The sequence below is a fragment of the Dermacentor albipictus genome, chromosome 3 (genome assembly GCF_038994185.2).
Source record: "Dermacentor albipictus isolate Rhodes 1998 colony chromosome 3, USDA_Dalb.pri_finalv2, whole genome shotgun sequence".
NCBI lineage: Eukaryota > Metazoa > Arthropoda > Arachnida > Ixodida > Ixodidae > Dermacentor > Dermacentor albipictus.
In genome coordinates this window covers 160,391,168-160,414,459 of record NC_091823.1, presented here as the reverse complement: position 1 = coordinate 160,414,459, position 23,292 = coordinate 160,391,168, and the positions used below count along the sequence as shown (strand labels likewise).

At 46.9% G+C, this 23,292-nt stretch overlaps 1 protein-coding gene across 4 annotated transcripts in view; it reads left to right on the top strand.

Moving 5' to 3' along the window:
• Window positions 1-23,292, top strand: part of LOC139046746 (uncharacterized) — a 201,448-nt gene that overhangs the window by 76,037 nt on the left and 102,119 nt on the right. For all 4 annotated transcript variants that reach the window (XM_070536236.1, XM_070536234.1, XM_070536235.1 and 1 more), the window contains one exon: window positions 17,621-17,742. In XM_070536236.1, the coding sequence (XP_070392337.1) occupies window positions 17,621-17,742 (122 nt within the window). The remainder of the gene's footprint in view (window positions 1-17,620; window positions 17,743-23,292) is intronic.

Here is a 23,292-nt window from a genome sequence, read left to right as displayed (position 1 = left end):
GAACGATGTGTGGTGGAATGTGTGGACGTGGTGGCTAAAGCTTCGGTAAGCGATAGATCCAGACCCAGTGTTGATAGGACTGCTAAGTATTTGGTTGAGAATAATCTGCGTGTTGTTCAAGCAGACAAGGAATGCTCCCTGGTTGTTGTACCAAATGATTGTTACTTAGAAAAGGCTTTGCTAGCGGTGAACAAGTGCGTTAAGAAATCTGATGTGAATGCAGAAAACGTTAAAAAGAAAGCGGTGGAGCTATTGAAAAAACTGTCACCAAGATAAGCTTGCGTCACGTGTAAATAACTAGAAAGGAATGAAATTGGAGATATTTTTTACGGCAAAAACCCACAAGCAAGAAATTTCGTTTAGGCCAATTGTGTCCGAGCGAGGGTGTCGGCAAGTTCTGGTCACTGAGTTCCTGCAAAAAATGTTGAATTTCCTAGAAGTGCAGGATCCGTACTTATTGAAAAACTCTGAAGGCCTTGTGAATTGTCGGGCATCAGTTAGTACAAGCTGCAGCTGGGGATTCAGCATAGATGTTCAAGATCTTAACTATTCCTTGCCGCATGGGCCCCTAATGTGCAGTGTTAAAGATTGCATAACAAATGAGAATGACGAGGTGTCATTCCACAATACGTGCGGCATGGCCGTTGAATCGTTTCTTGAACTTCTCAATTTTGATTTAGAGAATACACATGTAGGATTCTGTGGTGAAACGTATATACAGGCAAGGGGTGTGCGCATCGGGTCAAAGGTAGCTCCCGTTTTAAGTAGCATTTTTTGCGGAAGCATAGACCGAGAGTTGGCCAAAGATTTAGAAGGTGTAGTAAGTAATGTATACAGATATGTAGACGACTACTTGATTTTAGGCTGTCCTATAGACAAGGGCGCTTTCAGGAATAGGGTTGTAGAAGCCTTCAATTCTCTGGGCAAGGGCTTAACATTTACTTCGGAAGTACCGGTAAATAATAAGCTACAGTTTCTTGATGTCAAGTTAAAATTCCTACCGGAACATGTGTGTTGGTCATTCTCACCCCGAGCTGGAAAACCGCTATTGAACTATGCCTCAAACCATTCCAGGCTTGTGAAGAATGGGATAGTCATTTCGTGTTTCCGGTCAGCGTTGTTGAAGTCATGTCACCACACTGTAAAGATTGCATTTTTTGAGCAAGTTGATAGATTGAGAAAGGCTGGGTACCCGCTCGCTGGGCTGCTGACGTCGTGCGCCAGACTAATGAAAGCACTTAAAAAGGATAAAGGACAACACACACAGAATCAAAGGAAGAAGGATGTAGATTCCATGGTTTCAGTGATTCCGCATGCGCACGGCCTTTCACACAGACTTAAAAAGGTGGCTGGTTGTTATGCAGTAAAAGTGGTATTTTCGGCAAAAAACAAAATAGGTAGTGTGTGTTCTAAGGTTAAAAAGAAGTTCCAAAGTAAGGATGATGTAAAGAAAGAATGTAGTGTTAAACATCCGCTCAAGCACCAATTTGTTGATTGCGCGAAGAACGTTGTGTATTAGATTCCCATGACGTGTGGTCATGTGCACGTAGGGCAGACTGCGAGATGCATTAACACGAGGTTAAGGGAGCACTTGTCTAGCCTGAAAGGTCGTCCTAGTATGCATATGGCAATGCATTGCCAAGAACATGATTCCTCCCCTTGTCCTACTAGCACTTTGATTTTGTATAGGCATAGGAATCAAACCGCTAGGGAAATCGTGAAAGCACACTGGATTGAAAAACAAAAAAATGTATCAGCCATCCTTCTGTTTCATTGCTAGATAAAGAAAATTCGCTTCTATCATCATATTTTAACGCATTTTATTCTAAGTGGTTGTTTTGTGCACCTTGCTGTTTTTAGTTTGACCGGGTGGCTTTTGTCCACGTCTTTTTATCAGCAGTGTTATATGTAATATTGACGTGCTCTTTTGACTTGATCGCGCAGATCTGCGGCTATGATATGCGCTATAGGCTTCCTCTGTTGACTAGATCGCGAAGATCTGTGGGTATTTAAGCAGGTAGTTCTTCAAAAATAATACCAGTTGTTAGAAAACGCTCGTCCTTTTGTTGTCCCTCTTCTTCGTCCCTGTTTGTTTGCGCACAAAAGGATTTAAGAGGCAATACTCACACGAACGTCGCCCTTGCGCTTGAAGTAAGAAGCTTGTATTACCTTCCTCTCACACCTATATTTACTTCTCCCGATAAAGTTTGAGTGAACTTCGGATTACACGTGTATTTATCGCTCACTCAAAGACGTACTAATTCCAATCTGTTTTTTTTAAGCAAATGTGGGAGAAGTCATTTAATAACCACGATTCAATAAGCACATAGCCATGACCTTGACGCACAAGGAAAGCTGCACTTTCAGAGAGCTACTGCCACAACGCATGAGGAGAAAGCACTTCTGCAGTAAATTATAAGGTTTGTTGAAATTTAACATTGTTAGGATCTACCGAATGTAGAAACCAGGGTTCGTTTTCGCACTGACAAAATTCGTTGGCTAGAATAGTTCGTAAGAACAGATTTTAGCCAATCGTAATGCTGATCACTGTATTATTTAAGGACGTCAATCATTAACAAGCAGCTCTTAAGGAAAAAGAATGCAGACAGCATCGACGGTTATTGGCTATGTAGGCGAACAACTCCAATGAATGAGCGAGCGACCGACAGCTGCTTCACTCCTCCCGCTCATTTTTTTCACCCATCCTCGCAGCTCGCTTGCGCATAACACAGGTCCTCGTTCTCGGCGCCTTCCATGAGGAACACTCTTAATTAATACCGAAACAACAAAGACGCTAGAAGGCACATATAAATAGACAACACACAGCGCTCTGTGTAGCTCTGTGTGCCGTGTTTTTGTATGTGCGTTCTTGTGCCCATGTTACGTTTCGCCCTGCATCAAGAGTGTTCCTGATGATTCAACCACAAGCCCCCCATCGCTACTCCCCTTTTTGCCTTTCATGAATTCCGTCGTGGTAGCAGAGCACTTGTTGCTCTACTTGGTGCGTCGGCGTCAATAGAGAGTTTTAGCCCAGCGGGTTTACGGCCAGCGGAGCGGAGCGGGCGAGCGGAGACGCGACTGCGCATGCGCACCACGCCGAGGCGGCCAGCGGTTTTACGGAGCAGCGTTTACGCCCGCTGGAAAGCACTCCCCAGCGGAGGGTATACGCAGCGCGCGAGCGTGCGTAAGGGCGCGCGGGCGTGTATGGGAAATGCAAGACGGCAGCCGCGAACATGAACGCCGGCAGTTCTGCATCGAAGACGGCGACTGCCGCGCTGACCCGTACATTAGTACTCAGTACATTATTAACAAATAATGCACTGAGAACATGTAATATATCTTTATTCAACATTTCTTGCATAATAAAAGCAAGCGTAATTCAATCTCATTTTTCAGTAACTCCTATTCGAACCACTAGGTGGGGCAGCAGAGCGCCCCGCTCTTTAACCCGCTCGAGCTGGTGATCCGCTGGGCTAAAATTCTTTTTTTCGCGAGCCGCTCCGCTGGCGCAACGGTGGAGACCGCTCCGCTCCACTGGCCGTAAACCCGCTTGGCTAAAACTCTCTAATGCCGCCGACGGAACGCTCGCCTGCGCCTGCAGTGTGTGTCTCGTGATTGCCTTCCGCGGCATCGTTCACGATGCGCTGGAAGGCCTCCTCTGCTGCTCCCTCCGGTTTCTTTCCGTCATTCGCTCAACCGAAAGCACGTGAACTTTCCTTCGCCTTCCCGCATCAAACGAGCGAGAAAGCAAGTGACGCTGCTGCCTTCCTCCATTTTTTCTTCATGGCCACTTGGTTACGCCAAAATCCCTTGATAATTTGAAAGTAGCGACACTTTCCCCGTCACGGCGCTTTCCTCCTCGATTCTCCTCGCCCGCCGGCTGCGCACGGGGCGCTTTTTCTCCTGCGCCAGCTGCGCGCCCCAGTGGGGCTGAAAATTTTGAGAAATGCTAATAACAGCATCGATAATGCTGGAGGCAATCTTTATGAGGAGGTTGGTTTTTTCTTGAAGCCGTGTGAACGGGGTATACCAATGTAAAGGGAGCTTTGGGGCCAGTTCTATACTCGAGACAATTTTTCTGCCACATCATCAGATGCTTTTCTTCGTTCGTCTGATCTAGTATTGCTTGTGACATATCCCTTTTTGTGTGGCTTATTAAGCGGAAGCCTTAGACCCCTGTTTCAAGGTCCCGTTGTGAGCTACAGAAAATATCACGTGACCGAAGGAAGGCGGGAAGCGAACCAAAGCATGTGCAGCCACGTATAAGAGATGAATAATGATTAGCAAAGTAATGATTAATTACTTTGCTAGGGGATTACTTAGCAGGGGGTGGCAGAAAGTTAGGTGAGCGGATGAGATTAAGAAGTTTGAAGAGGCAACATGGCCACAATTAGTACATCACCGGGGTAGTTGGAGAAGTATGGGAGAGGCCTTTGCCCTGCAGTGGGCGTAACCAGGCTGATGATGATGATGATTGATTAGTGATTGGATTAAGATTATTTCGGGCGTATTAAGGAGGATTAAGGTTGATTAAAGTCGATGAAGGTGCATTAGGGTAAATCAAGGTGGATTAAGGTGCATTAAGGAGGACTAGGTTGGATTAAGGTGGATGAAGGTGGATTAGGGTGGATGAAGGTACATTGTGGTGCATTAAGGACGATTATAGTGGATTAGAGTGGATTAAAGTGCATGAAGAAGGCTAAGGGTTGATTAATAAGGATTAAGGTGCATTAAGGAGAATATGGTGGGCTAGTGGGAATTAAAGTGAATGAAGGAGGATTAGGGTGGAGTAAGGTAGATGAATGTGAATTCAGGTGGAATAAGGTGAATTAAGGACGATTATCGTGAATTAGGGTGCATTAAAGAAAATGAGGAGCATTAGGGTTGATTAAAAGAGGATTAAAGTGCATTAGGGAGGGTTAGAGTAGATTAAGGTCGATGAAGGTGGATTAGGGTGCATTAGGGAGGATTTTCATTGAATCGGTGGATTAATGTGCATTAGGAGGATTATGGTAGACTAATCGTTCTTAACACTCAATGAACCCTAATTCACCTTAGTCCATGCTTATCCACCTTAATGCTCCTTCATCCACCTTAATACTCCCAATCCACCTTAATACAAACTAACCAACCTACATCGCCCCTAATACACCTTAGCCTACCCTATACGCTCTTAATCCTCCTTTGTCAACCCTAATCCATCATAATCTGTCCTAATCATTCTTCATCCACCTTAATCCTCATTCATGCGCCTTAATCCAACTTAACCCTGCTTAGTAGTCCCACTCTACCTTAATACACCCCAATCTACTTTATCAAACCTAATCTAGCTCCATGGTCCCTAATCCACCTTAATCTACCCTAATTCATCCTAATAGGCTTTAATCCTCGTTTATCAACCATAATTCACCTTCATCCACATTATTATTTATTTATCCACCTCAATCCTCGTTCATGCACCCTAATCCACCCTAATCGCTCTGAATATCCTTTCATCAACCCTTCACCTTATTCCACCATAATCCACCTTTATTCTCCTGCACTCACCTTAATCTTTATTCATGCATCTTAATCCTTCATAGTGCATTCTAAGCCACATTAATCTTCTTTAATACACTCTTATCAACCTTAATCCTCCCTAATCCACCCTATGTCAATCACTAATGATTCATTAATTAACTTTGGTAATCATTCTCCTATAGAGTGGTGGACATGGTTTAGGTCACCTCTGGCCTTTTTTGGGTCGCGTGATACTTCCAGTTTACAACGCGACCTTGAAACAGAAAGATCTAAAGGCTTTCACCTTAAAAATTAAAAAAGACTCAATGTTGACTAGCTAATGATCATCACCTGCAATACCACGGGTATACTTGCCACTAATTTTTTCAGGGCGCAAAGCAAAATATATTATGCTGCACTTCTGAATGAATAACAAGAGTTAGCAACGTGCGAGGTGATGGAGCCGCCGCAGAATATTAAGCATACTGAGGACAACCGCAACAAAAACGCTGGTGAGCAGGCCGGAAGAATGAAAACAAATGCAACATTACGAGATGCTTACCTACGAGCTATAAGAAAGACGCCTCAGCTCGCAAACAACGCTGTCCTTCGTCGGAACAAAGTTCTTTCGGCCAATGTCATGCAGCAACTGCTTCCTGCGCAAGCCGTCACGCTTTCCTTGTGGTATCATAAAAACGGCATAACCATCTTCAGGCTTCTTGCTGCCGTTATATGCGCAACAACCCGGCATAGCGCTGGCACAGAGAGCAGGAAACACAGCGTACAGCGTTCGCTACGCCGAGCTAAAGCACCGACCCATCCGTGTTCAGGAGGAAAATGGCGCGAACGAAAAAGAAAAATACAAGCAAAACTCAACATCCGTGCGTTTCTAAGGGCAACGGCAGGGAGACCAATCGTCGTGCAGGAAAACGACAGCAAAACTGGTTGCCGCGGGGGAACGCACAAGTGGCGAGGAGGAGGCGAGGAGGTCGCGCGGCGGCAGCAGTGTTGAAAGAGTGCCGCTACTTTGTACAGGTCTACGGCCCTACATCCAGTCATAATGACCAGGAAGTCGAAAGCTTCTATGAAGACGTGGAATCGGCGATGGCTGGAGTGAAAACCAAATACACTATACTAATCGGCGACTTTAATGCCAAGGTAGGCAAGAAGCAGGCTGGAGACAAAGCAGTGGGGGAATATGGCATAGGCACTAGGAAGAGCAGGGGAGAGTTATTAGTAGAGTTTGCGGAGCAGAATAATATGAGGATAATGAATACGTTCTTCCGCAAGCGGGATAGCCGAAACTGGACGCGGAGGAGCCCGAACGGCGAGACTAGAAATGAAATAGACCTCATACTCTGCGCTAACCCTGGCATCATACAAGATGTGGACGTGCTTGGCAAGGTGCGCGGCAGTGACCATAGGATGGTAAGAAGTCGAATTAGCCTAGACCTAAGAAGGTAACGGAAGAAACTGGTACATAAGAAGCCGATCAATGAGTTAGCGTTAAGAGGGAAAATAGAGGAATTCCAGATCAAGCTACAGAACAGGTACTCGGCTTTAACTCAGGAAGAGGACCTTAGTGTTGAAGCAATGAACGACAATCTTGTGGGCATCATTAAGGAGTGCAATGGAAGTCGGTGGCAACTCCGTTAGGCAGGATACCAGTAAACTATCACAGGAGACGAAAGATCTGATCAAGAAACGCCAATGCATGAAAGCCTCTAACCCTACAGCTAGAATAGAACTGGCAGAACTTTCGAAGTTAATCAACAAGCGTAAGACAGCTGACATCAGCAAGTATAATATGGATAGAATTGAACATGCTCTCACGAACGGAGGAAGCCTAAAAACAGTTAAGAAGAAACTAGGAATTGGCAAGAATCAGATGTATGCGTTAAGAGACAAAGCCGGCAATATCATAACTAATATGGATGAGACAGTTCAAGTGGCTGAGGAGGTCTATAGAGATTTATACAGTACCAGTGGCACCAACGAGGATAATGGAAGAGAAAATAGTCTAGAGGAATTCGAAATCCCAAAGGTAACGCCGGAAGAAGTAAAGAAAGCCTTAGGAGATATGCAAAGGGGGAAGGCCGCTGGAGAGGATCAGGTAACAGCAGATTTGTTGAAGGATGGTGGGCAGATTGTTCTAGAGAAACTGGCCACCCTGTATACGCAATGCCTCATGACCTCGAGCGTACCGGAATCTTGGAAGAACGCTAACATAATCCTAATCCATAAGAAAGGGGACGCCAAAGACTTGAAAAATTATAGACCGATCAGCTAACTGTCCGTTGCCTACAAACTATTCACTAAGGTAATCGCAAATAGAATCAGGAACACCTTAGGCTTCTGTCAAGCAAAGGACCAGGCAGGATTCCGTAAAGGCTACTCAACAATAGATCATATTCACACTATCAATCAGGTGATAGAGAAATGTGCGGAATATGACCAACCCTTATATATAGCTTTCATTGATTACGAGAAAGCGTTTGATTCTGTCGAACCCCCAGCAGTCATGGAGGCATTACTGAATCAGAGTGTAGACGACCCGTATGTAAAAATACTGAAAGATATCTATAGCGGCTCCACAGCCACCGTAGTCCTCCATAAAGAAAGCAACAAAATCCCAATAAAGAAAGGCGTCAGACAGGGAGATACGATCTCTCCAATGATATTCACAGCGTGTTTACAGGAGGTATTCAGAGACCTGGATTGGGAAGAATTGGGGATAAAAGTTAATGGAGAATACCTTAGTAACTTGCGATTCGCTGATGATATTGCCTTGCTTAGTAACTCAGGGGACCAATTGCAATGCATGCTCACTCAGCCGGAGAGGCAAAGCAGAAGAGTGGGTTTAGACATTAATCTGCAAAAAACTAAAGTAATGTTTAACAGTCTCGGAAGAGAACAGCAATTTACAATAGGCAGAGAGGCACTGGAAGTAGTAATGGAATACATCTACTTAGGGCAGGTAGTGACAGAAGATCCCGATCATGAGACAGAAATAATCAGAAGAATAAGAATGGGCTGGGGTGCGTTTGGCAGGCATTCTCAGATCATGAACAGCAGGTTGCCATTATCCCTCAAGAGGAAAGTGTATAATAGCTGCGTTTCACCAGTACTCACCTAGGGGGCAGAAACCTGGAGGCTTACGAAAAGGGTTCTACTCAAATTGAGGACGACGCAATGAGCTATGGAAAGAAGAATGATAGGTGTAACGTTAAGGGATAAGAAAAGAGCAGATTGGGTGAGGGAACAAACGCGAGTTAATGACATCTTAGTTGAAATCAAGAAAAAGAAATGGGCTTGGGTGGGACATGTAATGAGGAGGGAGGATAACCGATGGTCATTAAGGGTTACGGACTGGATCCCAAGGGAAGGGAAGCGTAGGAAGGGGCGGCCGAAAGTTAGGTGGGCGGATGAGATTAAAAAGTTTGCAGGGACGGCATGGCCACAATTAGTACATGACCGGGGTTGTTGGAGAAGTATGGGAGAGGCCTTCGCCCTGCAGTGGGCGTAACCAGGCTGATTATGATAATGACTTTTAAATTATCAAGGGACTTTAGGTTACGCTAGTTCTCACAAACGACGTCTCGCCCCTCCTGATATCACTCTGCACATTTTCGCAACTCTGTTCACTGAGCGCACGCGCCCTTTCCCTCGCACACTTTCTCACCTTCCCTTTGCCGAGTCAGACCACCGGCCTACCACGAGCACGACCCAAAGCGCCACAGAAAGCTACTCGCTTTGAAACTATCAAAGTTTTAAGGCGCTTTAGCTGGTAGCTAGTTGGTATCTGGTAATACCATAACAATGCAAATTTAACCCCCGCCCAAAGAAGCAAGAAAGATGTGCACTGTGTTCGCGGGACATCTAGAAGGGACGTCCATGTGTTCACGCCTGCGGGCATGTGTTTGTGTATATGAAATGAAAGCAAATACATTATTGGAAAGTTGTAGCGCAGGGACAACGAGGCACGAGCAAGATGACACAAACTCGTCGTTGCTGGACTCAAGCTCTCCAAACACAAAATGGCACCCAGACAAACTCTTTATCCTAATTAAATCCAATTGATGTCTACCGCTCGTCTCTTCTATTTTCTTCCTGTCTTTGCCTGAACGTGAATTTTTCCACTGGTGCGCTGCATGTATAGATACAACGAAAAGCACCTCTTATTCTGCCAAAGAAATTATTCGTAATTTAGGCCATCTTATTGCTGTATTTGCTCATATTGACACGTGTACTTATCTTTATCGGGCGACCAGGTTTCGCCGCCTAACAAATGTTATCGCACAGCGCGGGACGCACCTGCATGTATCCGAAGTTTCTGGAAAGTTATCGATGCTTCTATCGGCTGTCCGTTGTCGCCGAACCTTGTGTTATCTGATTTCATCGCGTGACGCGAATGGTGTAGAACGTTGTGGAAGGCACGCGGGTCCCAACGATTAGTCTGGAACATTCGACGACTGCTGTACAAAAGCCGACGCGCTTGACCCGCTGATCAGATTTTCGACGATCGCCAACCGTGTTCGCCGCTATCGTTGTACTATAAGTGTAGCCTGTTTTGTTTGCACAGGTTCGCCCAATAAAACTTAGTTTTGTCGTTCACAGTATTGCTGCTGTTTTCTTCAATGTCACCACCACGTGGCAATATATTTATAAAAAAAGAGCTGAAGCGCTACCTTTACACAACTTCGCATCTTAGCAGCAAAAAAAGCAATTAGAGCAGTTCTGCAAAGTTCTTCTACTCTGAAATCTAAAGCACAGAAAAATACAACCTCTTGTATATCATATCGTGAAACATTAAATCGCTAACTTCTGTGCAATATCATACATTCAATCTTGACTACAAACTGCCACTTTGCCTGAAGAAATGAAGAAAGCAAAGCTTTCTGTCATACATAAATGTGCTGATGAGCAGATCATAAAAAAAACTACAGACCTATTTCTGTTCTCCCGGTTTTTTTAAAAGGCTTATAAAAATACATTTCACTCACAAAACAAGTTTATTTTTTCCAGGAAACATATCAGATGCACGATTCGGCTTTCGAAAGGGAACGTCGACAGAAACACCCTTACTAGCTTTGAAAGATAACATCGTACATAATATGTACAACGAACTTTACACACTAGGCCTGTTCATTCACTTCGCAAAGGCAGTCGACTCCCTCAGCCACGGCATTCTCGCAGACAATTATTCATGTGCGGTGTTCATTGGAATCCTTTGGAGTTGATCAAATCGTACTTACACAGCCACCAGCAGTACGTATGTTTGCAAGGTTGGCAATCGTCATTTCTTCCTCTTCTAAGAGGTGTACCCGAAGGGAGCAATCTGGTCCCCTTCTATTCATTGTATACATCAATGATCTCGTAAATATTGATAAAACAGCAAAATTTATTATATGCGCCGACGACAGCACCCTACTATTTTCTGGCCCCAACGTCAATGGTTTGGAAGTTAAATGTAATAACGCACTTTCAAAGCTCTCCACTTGGTCCAGCTTCAACGAAATAAGTATTAATATACTAAAAAGAAAAGCGAATATATTCCGTACAAGAAATAAAGCACCCGAACTGCTAAACCGCATTTTATATGAAGGTTACAACATTACTATAGCAAGCGACCACAAGGTACTTGGTATTACATTTTTCGCTCACCTAGGTTCGAATTCACATGTAGAACAGTTGTGCAAAAGACTTTCATCCACTGCTGATGCGTTATTACGACGTAAACACTTACTCCACTTGAAAGTAAACCTCCAGGTTCGTTACGCGATATTTGCGTCGCATCTTATTTACTGCAGCATGGTATGGACTACTACAAATAAACAGAACCTAAATAAAATTTTGCTTTTGCAAAAGAAGATTCTTCGACATGCAGCAAACATTCCTTACCTTTCCTCAACTAAAACGGTCTTTCAATATCACAATATCATACAAATTCAGCACTTGTACAAATTTTGGATTTTACAATCTTTTTACTTTTCGGACACTTGTAAAGAATTCCTTGCGACGATGGCATGCCTAAAAACGAAGAACACTAACATGCGTACATGCCAAACCACTTCATGATTCGTACCTCGTTTCCGAACTAACTAGGATTTACAAATACTTGATTTCAACGTACCATCTGTAGTATATCAGTTTCAGTTTCTGTTTGCCCTTACAAGCCGTCAGTGGCGCCAGTGTAGTCACCTGAAGATATACATGCCTCTCAATAAAGAGGGGGTCTTTTTCCGTTGCGGCAGTGACTGTCTCCGTGGTTCCTCTGCGGCTTCCGCCGAAGTACAATGGCGGCGAAGAATTTTCGAGGGGCGTGACCGCGCCTGCAAATTTTCTATGCCAAGAGCTCCTGTTCCCCGGCCGCAATGGCACCACATGTTCGAGAACTTCGTGCTCGCATCAGGAGCATCCGAGTTCAAGCCCGAACGTCGCATGGCACTGCTGGTAGACTGCCTAGGCGTTGAGGGTCAGCGTGTCTTCTCCAGCCTACTGCTTAAATCGGATGCCACCCAGAGCGGTTAGTCAGCGGCCGGCGGTAAACGTACTAAGGGTAGCGGAGACGCCACTCAGCCTTCCGTTTACGACGAAGCTATCGAAACCTTAAAGCAATATCTCGCAATCACAAGGAATGTCGTCGCAGAAAGGCACCGGTTTCGCAGTCATATTCAGCAAACGGGGAGTCTGTGTAGAAATATGTTGCTGCACTACGTGCTCTCGCTGTAGCTTGTGCTTTTGTGTCTCTGGAAGGCTCGCTTCATGAGCAGTTCGTGGAAAGGGTCGCGTCCCAGCACCTTCGCCAACGCCTTCTTCTTGAGGGCTCGATCCTCCCGTTCCCCCGACCAGTGGCATTAGCTTCACAAGTCGAACAGGCCAATGAGGACATTCGAGAATTTGCTTCCGGAAACGTTAGCGCATATCACCGCACTCTCGCTTGGCGCTATAGGACCATAGAGCCACTGGAACCCGCCACGCTCCTTCGCGTAACGACACGCCCCTGCATGCACCTCGTATAGAGGCGAGCCTGCAGTATGACAGCCGCCAACCTGGTTCGCATCTGCGCCCGTACAACCCATCATCTCACTGCTATCGTAGTGCTTCGCGCCAGCACTGTGCCGCTTCACCTCGCTGCCCAGTCCAAGGTCAACGTTGCTATCATTGTGGTCTCATTGGTCCTTTCAGCACGGTATGCAACACGAACCGACGGGCCACTGCTGTTCGTGAGCTTAACGATCAGACATTGCACGACAATGAAACATTGCCCGACAATGAAACTGACAATGAAGCTGTGAGCATTCTATGGGGGACCGCGTCCGGCCACGCCGGAATTCTCGTCGAGGTAGCAGTTCGTCACGCGACTTTAACATTCCTAATTGACTCGGGATCTTCATTCTAGCGGATGATCTTTTGATAAACATTTTGCCGGACAGGTGCTGCTGTCCGCCCCCCGTGTGAAGCTGTCAGATTATTTGAAAAAGCCAGTGCGGTCATCGCAGCGGTGGCGTAGAGGTAAAATATCCAACTCAAGGGCAAGAGGGTCGTGGTTCGAATCTCGGTGCCGCGCAATTTTCCACCTGAACGAAAAAATCCGGGTGTAGATAAAATTGCATAAACAGGCCTGAAGTGTGGCCTAATCCCGGTGACCAGAACCGGTAACGCACTCCATCACCAAAGCAGGATTGGCCACGCTGGTGCAGTACTTGGCCACAACCTCCTATGTGAACACAACAATTGAACCCCGGCCCTCAGTCCCCAGCAGCTGCGAAGCGACTGACCACGGCATGCGGTCAGACCTGCGACGCAGCAGAGAGTGCTAAGAATCCGTGGTTCTGGACAGGCCGCCTTTGGAATCTGAACCTGGCAATGTTTACCGCTAGAACGCCATCAAGTGAGGCGAGTCTAGCAGTGCTATTGGAGGAATTAGAGAGCAGTAAATGGTATATAATAGGGTTCAGTGAAGTTAGGAGGACGAAAGAAGCCATATACAATGCTGAAAAGCGGGTACGCCCCGGTGCTACCGGGGCTTAGGGGATGGTAAGATTAGCCTAGACTTCAGGAGGGAACGGACGATACTAGTACATAAGAAGCCGATCAATGAGTTAGCGGTAAGAGGGAAAATAGAGGAATTCTGGATCAAGCAACAGAACAGGTATTCGGCCTTAACTCAGGAAGAGGACCTCAGTGTTGAAGATATGAAAGACAATCTTATGGGCATCATTAAGGAATGTGCAATAGAGGTCGGTGGTAACTCCATTAGACATGACGCCAGTAACTATCGCAGGAGACGAAAGATCTGATCAAGAAACGCCGATGTATGAAAGCCTCCAACCTACAGCTAGAATATAACTGGCAGCACTTTCCAAGTTAATCAACAAGCGCAAAACAGCTCACATAGGGAAGTATAATATGGATAGAATTGAACATGCTCTCCGGAACGGAGGAAGCCTAAAAGCAGTGAAGAGGAAACTAGAAATTGGCAAGAATCAGATGTATGCGTTAAGAGACAAAGCCGGCAATCTCATTACTAATATGGATGAGGTCGTTCAAGTGGCTGAGGAGTTCTATAGAGATTTATACAGTACCAGTAGCACCCGCGACGATAATGGAAGAGATAATAGTCTAGGGGAATTTGAAATCCCACAAGCCCCGCCGGAAAAAATAAAGAAAGCCTTGGGAGATATGCAAACGGAGAAGGTAGCTGGGGAGGATCAGGTAACAGCAGATGTGTTGAAGGATGGTGGGCAGATTGTTCTAGAAAAACTGGCCACCCTGTATACGCAACGCCTCATGACTTGAGCATACCGGAATCTTGGAAGAACGCTAACATAATCCTAATCCATAAGAAAGGGGACGCCAGAGACTCGAAAAATTATAGACCGATCAGCTTACTGTCCGTTGCCTAAAAAGTATTTACTAAGGTAATTGCAAATAGAATCAGGAACACCTTAGACTTCCGTCAACGAAAGGACCAGGCAGGATTCCGTAAAGGCTACTCAACAATAGACCATATTCCCACTATCAGTCAGGTGATAGAGAAATCTGCGGAATATAACTTACCCTTATATATAGCTTTCCTTGATTGCGAGAAAGCGTTTGATTCAGTCGAAACCTCAGCAGTCATGGAGGCATTACGGAAGCAGGGTCAAGACGAGCCGTATGTAAAAATACTGAATGATATCTATAGCGGCTCCACAGCCATCGTAGTCCTCCATAAAGATAGCAACGAAATCCCAATAAAGAAAGGCGTCAGACAGGGAGATACGATCTTCCCAGTGCTATTCCCAGCGTGTTTACAGGAGGTATTCAGAAACCTGGATTGGGAAGAATTGGGGATGAGAGTTAATGGAAAATACCTTAGTAACTTTCCATTCGCTGATGATATTGCCTTGCTCAGTAACTCAGGGGACCAGTTGCAATGCATGCTCACTGACCTGGAGAGGCAGAGCAGACGGGTGCGTCTAAAAATTAATCTGCGGAAAACTAAAGTAATATTTAACAGCCTAGGAAGAGAACAGCAGTTTACGATAGGTAGCGAGGCACTGGAAGTGGTAAGGGCATACATCTACCTAGGACAGGTCTGCAGGACTGCAGACCTGTCCTTAGGACTGCAGATCCGGATCATGAGACTGAAATAATCAGAAGAATAAGAATGGGCTGGGGTGCGTTTAGGAGGCATTCTCAGATTACGAACAGCAGGTTGCCGTTATCCCTCAAGAGAAAAGTGTATAACAGCTGTGTCTTACCAGTACTCACGTCATGGCAGAAAGCTGGAGGCTTACGAAAAGGGTTCTACTGAAATTGAGGACGACGCAACGAGCTATGGAAAGAAGAATGTTGGGCGTAACGTTAAGGGATAAGAAACGAGCAGATTGGGTGAGGGAACAAAGGCGAGGTAATGACTTCGTAGTTGAAATCAAGAAAAAGAAATGGGCATGGGCAGGAAATGTAATGAGAAGGGAAGATAACCGATGGTCATTAAGGGTAACGGACTGGATTCCAAGAGAAGGGAACCGTTGCACGGGGCGGCAGAAAGTTAGGTGGGCGGATGAGATTAAGTTTGCAGGTACAACATGGCCACAATTAGTACATGATCGGGGTAGTTGGAGAAGTATAAGAGACGCTTGCCCTGCAGTGGGCGTAACCAGGCTGATGATTATGATGCTGATGATGATGATGATGATGATGATGATACCAGTGCGAGGATGTTTTCTTTCAAAAGTCTCATACACAGAACGCGGAGCGTCCATTCTGTTCTGCCTTGTCTCGCAGGGCACATCGCTTCTGGGCGCCTACGCCATTGTGGCTCTTGACTTCCAGATTGATGGCTCGTCCTTCCGCTGCCTTAAGTCAACTCCACTGCCTCTAATGAGCTACAACTAACAGTGCCATCAACGTACAAGTTCCAGTTCAGGAAACAGTTTTATCTGCACGTCTTCCAGCACAATCGCGCAATACATTTGCATGTCTTTTTGACTTCGCCCTCGGCCTAGCCAAGGGGTTTGTACATCGTGTCAAAGTACGGCTCTCGATCCCGCCCGTTGTAACAATACTTCGCCACCTTCCTCTTCCGCTCCGAGCTCAGGTACCTGAGGAACTTCGTCGGCTAGAGCAATTGGGCCCGACAGAGCGCATTAACGCTTCAGAATGGGTGTCTCCAATTGTTCTTGTTCAAAAGAGCAATGAAGGCATTCGTGTCTGTGTCGACTTACGAATCCTAACAACGCTATCGTGACGGATAGCTTTTCTTTTCCACACACCGAAAAATTCTCCCACAGTCTCCTTGGGGCAACGCAGTTTTCAAAGCTAGATCTCTCATCGGCCTACTACTAGGTTTTGCTCGATCCTGAAAGGCATGACCTAACCGCTTTCATAACTCACGATGGCCTCTTCCGCTTGAAACGCGTGTGCTTCGTGTTGGCATCCACCCCGCTGCATTTCAACAAATGATGTCGAAAATCCTTCAAGGAAGCTCTGGTGTTTCGTTCTATTTCGACGACATCATTGTTTTGGGAAGAGCGAACAGGAACACTTGGCCAACCTGACCGCTTTACTGCGGGGCATTAAGCAGGCAGGGCTCAAGTTGAATGGCAAGTGCGTATTTGGCGTAGGAACATAAAAAGCCTACTTGCATTTTGTTAGTTTGCTCGCTTTCTGAAATACAAGAATTTCTACTGGAATCGATTGAGCAGTTTCTAACATGAATATTTATGCTTTTCGAATGTTTTTAAATAGGGAAATGGTTGTTAATGTAAACACAAAGCTTCCGTTTTGGACTTTGGGAACTAGCGGCTCTCTCGTTAGCTTTCATTGAGTGTGCTATGTCCACTAGGAAACAGAACTAGCAAAACATCCCGGCAAATTATTTAACCCAACTTCCCAGGCTATCAATTCCGAACAGCACAAGGCCAGCCCACGCATTCACGTGGGGCAGTCCCAGATCTTATCAACTATTTAATTATGACTTTAGGCTTGCTTCTACCTTAGAGTTAGGCTGCAACATTCTTACTGCAGGTGCTTGCGGTATTTGTGCCATTTAATGCAGCCCTTTGATGGAATGAAGGCAAGGACCAAATAAAATAACGTTAATGGCGATGACAAACAGCTACGAAATGTATCCAAAAGTAATAGTACTCCGAATTATTGGCGATGATGTGATGTGTTATGGCTGCAAGCGCTAGATATGACCAGAGTGTCGAACACAAAGTGACAAGCTGTTAATTGGGGCATAAGTGACAATACGTTATTGATAAGATTGCTTTAAACATGACTACATCTGTCGCCGTATATGTGTGTGAAATATATGTGATATAGGTGTGACAATGACTCTAATAAGCCGTGCTGTGGAAACGAAAGATAAATTGAGAAATGATAATTAAAAATCAGATAATAAGAAAGATACACAAGTGATAATTTTTACCCCCACTGCCTCACCATCACTCTTTAATGAAAGAGCTTGGAAGCTCGTGCTGTGTAAGCTGAGCAAGATTGACACACGGCTTACTGACGTTCTCGGTTTACATTACGCCCGCTGCCGAGGTAGATTACAATTAGGGTTCTTAGCCCGAATTTTTGCATGATGCGAACCAATGCCTTCTTTTTTTTTTCTTTCCCACAGCATCTGAATCAAATGCTGAACAAGCTAGGCGGGTTGACTCCTTTCAACTTTTTTGCCTTCAAGCTGCGGCATCCAAAGCGGGCCTTTGCCGAATACGTGGAATTCCTACAGAAGATCAACGGGTACGTTGGTAGTTTAGGGAGCGGAGGCACTTAAAATACCGACATTTTTTAAACAATTTGAATAAATTGTGTAAGTGATGAAAGTTGGGCGGGTGGGTAGCTATTCAGTATGATACTGTTGTGCGCAGACAATAAACGAGGACTCAAGGCAATTTAGTGTTTGAAAGGAAGTTGCACACATATGTATATTCAGGCTAACTAAATTGAGCATGCGCGAAGGCATTCAGAATAAAAACTTACAAAAGTCACATGGCACTCAAAGAGGCTAATTCTTCCAAGTTAGCATTATAGGCGGAGAGCTCGTTTTTTTTTTTTACAAGAAAGGTCTCGGTTACTTCACTTGTTTGTTTTTATGCGCAAACAAACTCACAGTACAACAAAACACAGGTTCATAATGAAAGCTTTTGCAGTGGTTGGCTAAGTGTGAGTGGCTATTTTTGTCAATTGTCGGTACTCTCTGTTGTTAACGCAGCGGCCAGTCTGGCCTATGCGAAGAGGGCCGCGAATTAGTGGTAACATGCACACTACGCCTATTTTACATCTTGCAAACCAGGCTTCCTTCTTCAAAGCCTAGGCATAGTTTTTCTTGTTCGTATTGTGAGAAACATTGGCCACAGCTGGGAAGGTTCATAGCTGCTTGTGATAAGTGCTGAAAACAACGTCAACACGAAACCGGCTGAGGTCGTTCTTTAGTCCGTTGGAAAAGCGATGGACATAAGGCACGACAACGATGCGTTTTCGCTGTGTGTCACCTCTGCGTATATATGTTTATGGTCCAAGAAGCTGAACTATCTTGATAACTTTTTCTGCCGCTCCACGTATATTGTGCTCTAGAAATACTGACCTGAGGTTATATATATATATATATATATATATATATTGTTAAGATGCGTTTTAGTTCGATTGATTGGACGCTCAGATAGCAGAGCACGTAGCGAGAGGACACAGAGCTTCGGCAACACAGACACAAGGCTTCCAACCACACGTTGTCGTCATCTTTCTCGAAGCAATGCCTGCTGCGCGTTCTTCTCCAATTGCCTCCCCGGAAAAGAGGAGCCGTCTCGGCGACCTACGGGCAAGATAGTACAGGTGGATCAAAGTAGGGCATGAGCCGCTGAACGTGCACGATTTCGCGCCCTCGGCGGCGCTTATCGGAAGGTGGCTCAAGGGGTTCTACCAAGTAGTTCACAGGAGACGTTTGACTGACGACACGGTAGGGAGCCTGGCACTTGGAAACAAGCTTTGGTGAAAGTCCAGGGCTGGTAGCGGAAACCCAAAGCCAGACTAGTGAGTCAGGGGCATAGGGTGCCAGAGAGGAGGGAATATCCCGAAGGTGCTTCTGTCGCTGCTGATCGGCCGAAGTAAATGTGCGGGCGAGCCTTCGGCACTCTTCCGCCTGTGCAGCAGCTTCGGACAGGGCAGTAGCCTCTGTCCTGTCAGCGCGATACGGAACGATGGTGTCCATTGTAGAGGAAGGCTCGCGTCCATAAAGAAGAAAGAACGGGGAAAATCCTGTAGTGGTCTATGTGGCGGTATTATAAGCGTACGTCACGAAGGGTAGAATTCGGTGCCAATTAGTTTGGTCAGATGCGACGTACATGGCTAACATATCGCCAAGAGTGCGGTTAAAGCGCTCAGTCATGCCATTCGTTTGCGGGTGGTATGCAGTAGTAGTACGGTGAATTACGTTGCATTTCTTGAGCAAGGCTTCTATGACATCAGACAGAAAGACGCGGCCTCTGTCGCTCAGTAACTCTCTGGGGGCTCCATGGCGAAGTATGATGTTACGCAGAACGAACCTGGCAACATCCCGCGCAGATGCATTGGGCAGAGGCGAAGTTTGCGCGTAACGCGTGAGATGGTCTATGGCCATTATCACCCAGCGGTTGCCATCTGAAGTACCACGAAGGGGCCCATAAAGATCAACTCCGACCCGGTCAAAGGCCCGTCCTGTGCAAGGCAAGGGTTGCAGTGGAGCAGCTAAGGCATGAGGGGCGTTCTTGCGGCGTTGGCATGCGAGGCAGGAGCGGACATATTGGCGGACGAATCGGTACATCCCACGCCAGTAATAACGAATTCGTAGGCGCGCGTACGTTTTTAGTACTCCTGCATGTACGCATTGCGGCTCATCGTGAAACGCTGCACATACGTCTGAACGTAGATGCCGAGGAACCACGAGTAACCATTTGCGCCCGTCCGAGAGGTAGTTACGGTGGTACAGGAGCCCGTCGCGAACAGCGAAGTGGTGTGCTTGGCGACGCAACGCACGTCCAGTAGAAGGCACTGATGCGTCTGACAGAAAAGCCAGCATAGCAACAATCCATGGATCCCTCTGCTGCTCCGAAAGCATATCCGTGGCGGTGAGGGAGAACTCGCATATTCGTACTTTCTGATAATTGGGCTGGCCTGACAGTGGAGAGCGAGACAAGGCATCCGCGTCCGAATGTTTACGGCCTGAGTGGTACAGCACTCGAATAGCATACTCTTGGAGGCGAAGCGCCTATCGAGCGAGGTGACCTGAAGGATCTTTCAAGGACGACAACCAGCAGAGTGAATGGTGGTCCGCGATGACGTCGAACGGGCGACCGTAGAGGTAAGGATGGAACTTATTTATGGCCCAAGTGATAGCCAGGCATTCTTTTTCTGTAACGGAATAGTTTGCTTCCGCTTTCGTGAGTGCGCGGCTAGCGAAGGCAACAACGTATTCGTCGAATCCAGTCTTTCGCTGTGCAAGAACAGCGCCAATGCCGACGCCACTGGCATCCGTGTGTATTTCTGTCGGTGCACTTGGGTCAAAATGTCGGAGTATGGGGGGTGAGGTTAGAAGACGTCGCAGCGTCATGAATGCGGCATCGCCAGCTGGCGGCCAAGCCACGAGGTCGTGGTTACCCGCGAGAAGCTGCGTCAAAGGCGCTATTATGGTGGCGAAGTTGCGGATGAAACGACGAAAATAGGAGCATAATGCGATGACGCTGCGGAGTTCTTTTGTGGTCTTTGGTCTTGGAAATTCGGCAACGGCTTGGAGTTTGGTTGGATCTGGGAGCACACCATCTTTCGAAACAACGTGGCCAAGGATGACTAGCCGCCGGGCGGCGAAGCGACACTTCTCCAAGTTGAGCTGGAGTCCAGCATCGGCAAGGCAAGTGAGCATGCGTTTGAGTCGGGACAGGTGAGAAGAAAAGTCCAGGGAAAAGATGACAATGTCATCGAGATAACAAAGGCATGTCTGCCATTTGAGGCCCCGGAGGATGTTATCCATCATTCTTCGAAAAGTCGCAGGCGCATTACAGAGGCCAAAGGGCATCACGGTAAATTCATATAAGCCGTCAGGCGTAACAAATGCCGTTTTCGGACGGTCTGCATCAGCTACCGGGACCGGCCAATAACCGGATCGTATTTCTAAGGACGAAAAGAATTCAGCGCCTTGGAGGCAGTTCAGTGCGTCGTCGATACGGGGAAGAGGATATAAATCTTTCCGGGTTATCTTGTTGAGTCGTCGATAGTCCACACAAAAACGAATTGTCCCATCTTTCTTTTTGACCAGCACTACCGGAGAAGCCCAAGGACTGTGTGATGGCTGTATCACGCCGCGTCGGAGCATGTCTCCTACGTGCTCATCGATGACACGGCGCTCCGTTGCGGACGCACGGTATGGACGTTGGCGTAGCGGCGCGTGGCTGCCGGTGTCGATGTGGTGAACGACTGTGGAGGTACGGCCTAAACATTGTTTCTGGAGGTCGAAAGAAGATCGAAATCGGTTAAGAAGGTCGACGATCTGCTTGCGCTGACTCGGAGTGAGGTTGGTGTCAATAGACGGAGCAAACTCTCGGTCACATGCAGGCGGAGGCGCAGAGACAGGAAGAGTCTTGGCGTCAACGTGAAGAGGAGTCGAGTCATCAGGCACATCGTAGACAGAGCTCGTGTCGAATTCATCAGCAAAACCGAGGCACTCGCCATGATGTAAGCTTGATGGACACGAAAACGGATTCGAAACGTAAAGTGCACTGGAGCCCTGGCGAAAGGGAAGGATGACAAAGGGAAGCAAGAAGAGATGACGGCGTGCAGCAAGTTGAGATGGCGTGAAAAGAACGGTGGAATCGTAGAAAGCAGCACAGGAAACGGGTACAAGGGCGGAAGAGAAAGGAGGGATATCAGTGGCGGTGGCAACGAACACTCGAGGAGAAGGCGGAGGCAAATCTTCAGAAAGACTGCCGCAGAATTGAGTCAGCGCAAGTTCTGCACCAGCACAATCAATAATAGCGTGATGAGATGAGAGGAAGTCCCATCCTAGAATGATGGCGTGAGAGCAGCGGGGAAGAACAACAAATTCAATGTGGTATAAACTGTCTTGTATGGCGACACGGACGGTACGTGTTCCTAAGGGCTCAATAGGATCAGCGCTTGCTGTGCGCAGCTAAATGGCAGAAAACGGCATGGCGACTTTTCGGAGCGTATGGCGAAGGTGGTCGGCAATCACGGACACTGCGGCACCCGTGTTGACAAGCGCGTGAACGGCGATACCTTCGGCAAAAACTTCAATGACGTTCGTTGGGAATAAACGAGGGCTTGAGCAGTTCAAGAGGTCGCAGTTCTTGCCTCCGGAACTGCGCCTTTAAGTTTTCCTCCACAGCCGGAGGGCGGCGAACGATGGGGGACAGGGAACGTCGACGGGGAGATGGAGACCGACGAGTGTTGAAGCTTTGGGGAACAGGAGATGAAGGAGCGAAGTGCGGAACTGGTGGTGAATAGCAGGACTGGGAGTCAGGAGCATTCCCTTGAAGTCTCACAGTATCAGAAGGATACCAACCTCGCCGGCGGCAGAACCATGCTACGTGTCCAGCAAAGCCACACGCGAAGCAGATCGGCCGATTTTCTTGGGTACGCCACGGATTATCAACAGGGGGTCTAGGTAGCGGAGCACAGTTTGGAGCCGGGCGTAGGGGCTGCGGAGGCGCGCAGAAGCCGCTTCTGGGCACGTAGTTCGCAGCTGCAGAAGCCGAGGCGTAGAAGCCGCTTGTGGGCGTGTAATGCGCAACTTCAGGCTGAGGTCTGGGCCTGGCAATGACGGCAGCGTAAGTGGGTGGGACTGTCGCTGAAGGTGGCTGGTTAGCGAGAGGTAATGCGTCGCTGACTTGTTCATGGATGACGCGTCGGAGGTCCGGGGACAAAGAGGACTCCGACGACTGGGTAGGAGGCAGCAGTGACAGTTGGCGCGCGACTTTTTCGCGAACAAATTGCTTGATTTGGTCGAGGAGCAAAGAGTGGGCGAAAGCAGCACCAGAACTGTCAGTTAAAGCCGAAACCGTGTCGTCCGGCACGACAGTTCGGCGCGTGGTAAGGCGTTATTTGCGGAGCTCATCGTAGCTCTGGCACAGTGTAATGACCTAGTGGATCATTTGAGGATTTTTCGCCAAGAGCATTTGAAAGGCGTCATCCTCTATGCCCTTCATGACATTCTTGATATTTTCGGATTCGGGCATGGCGGGATTAATGCGCCGGAAAAGGTCAACTACGTCTTTATTGTAGCTGGTGAAGTTTTCACCCTTTTGC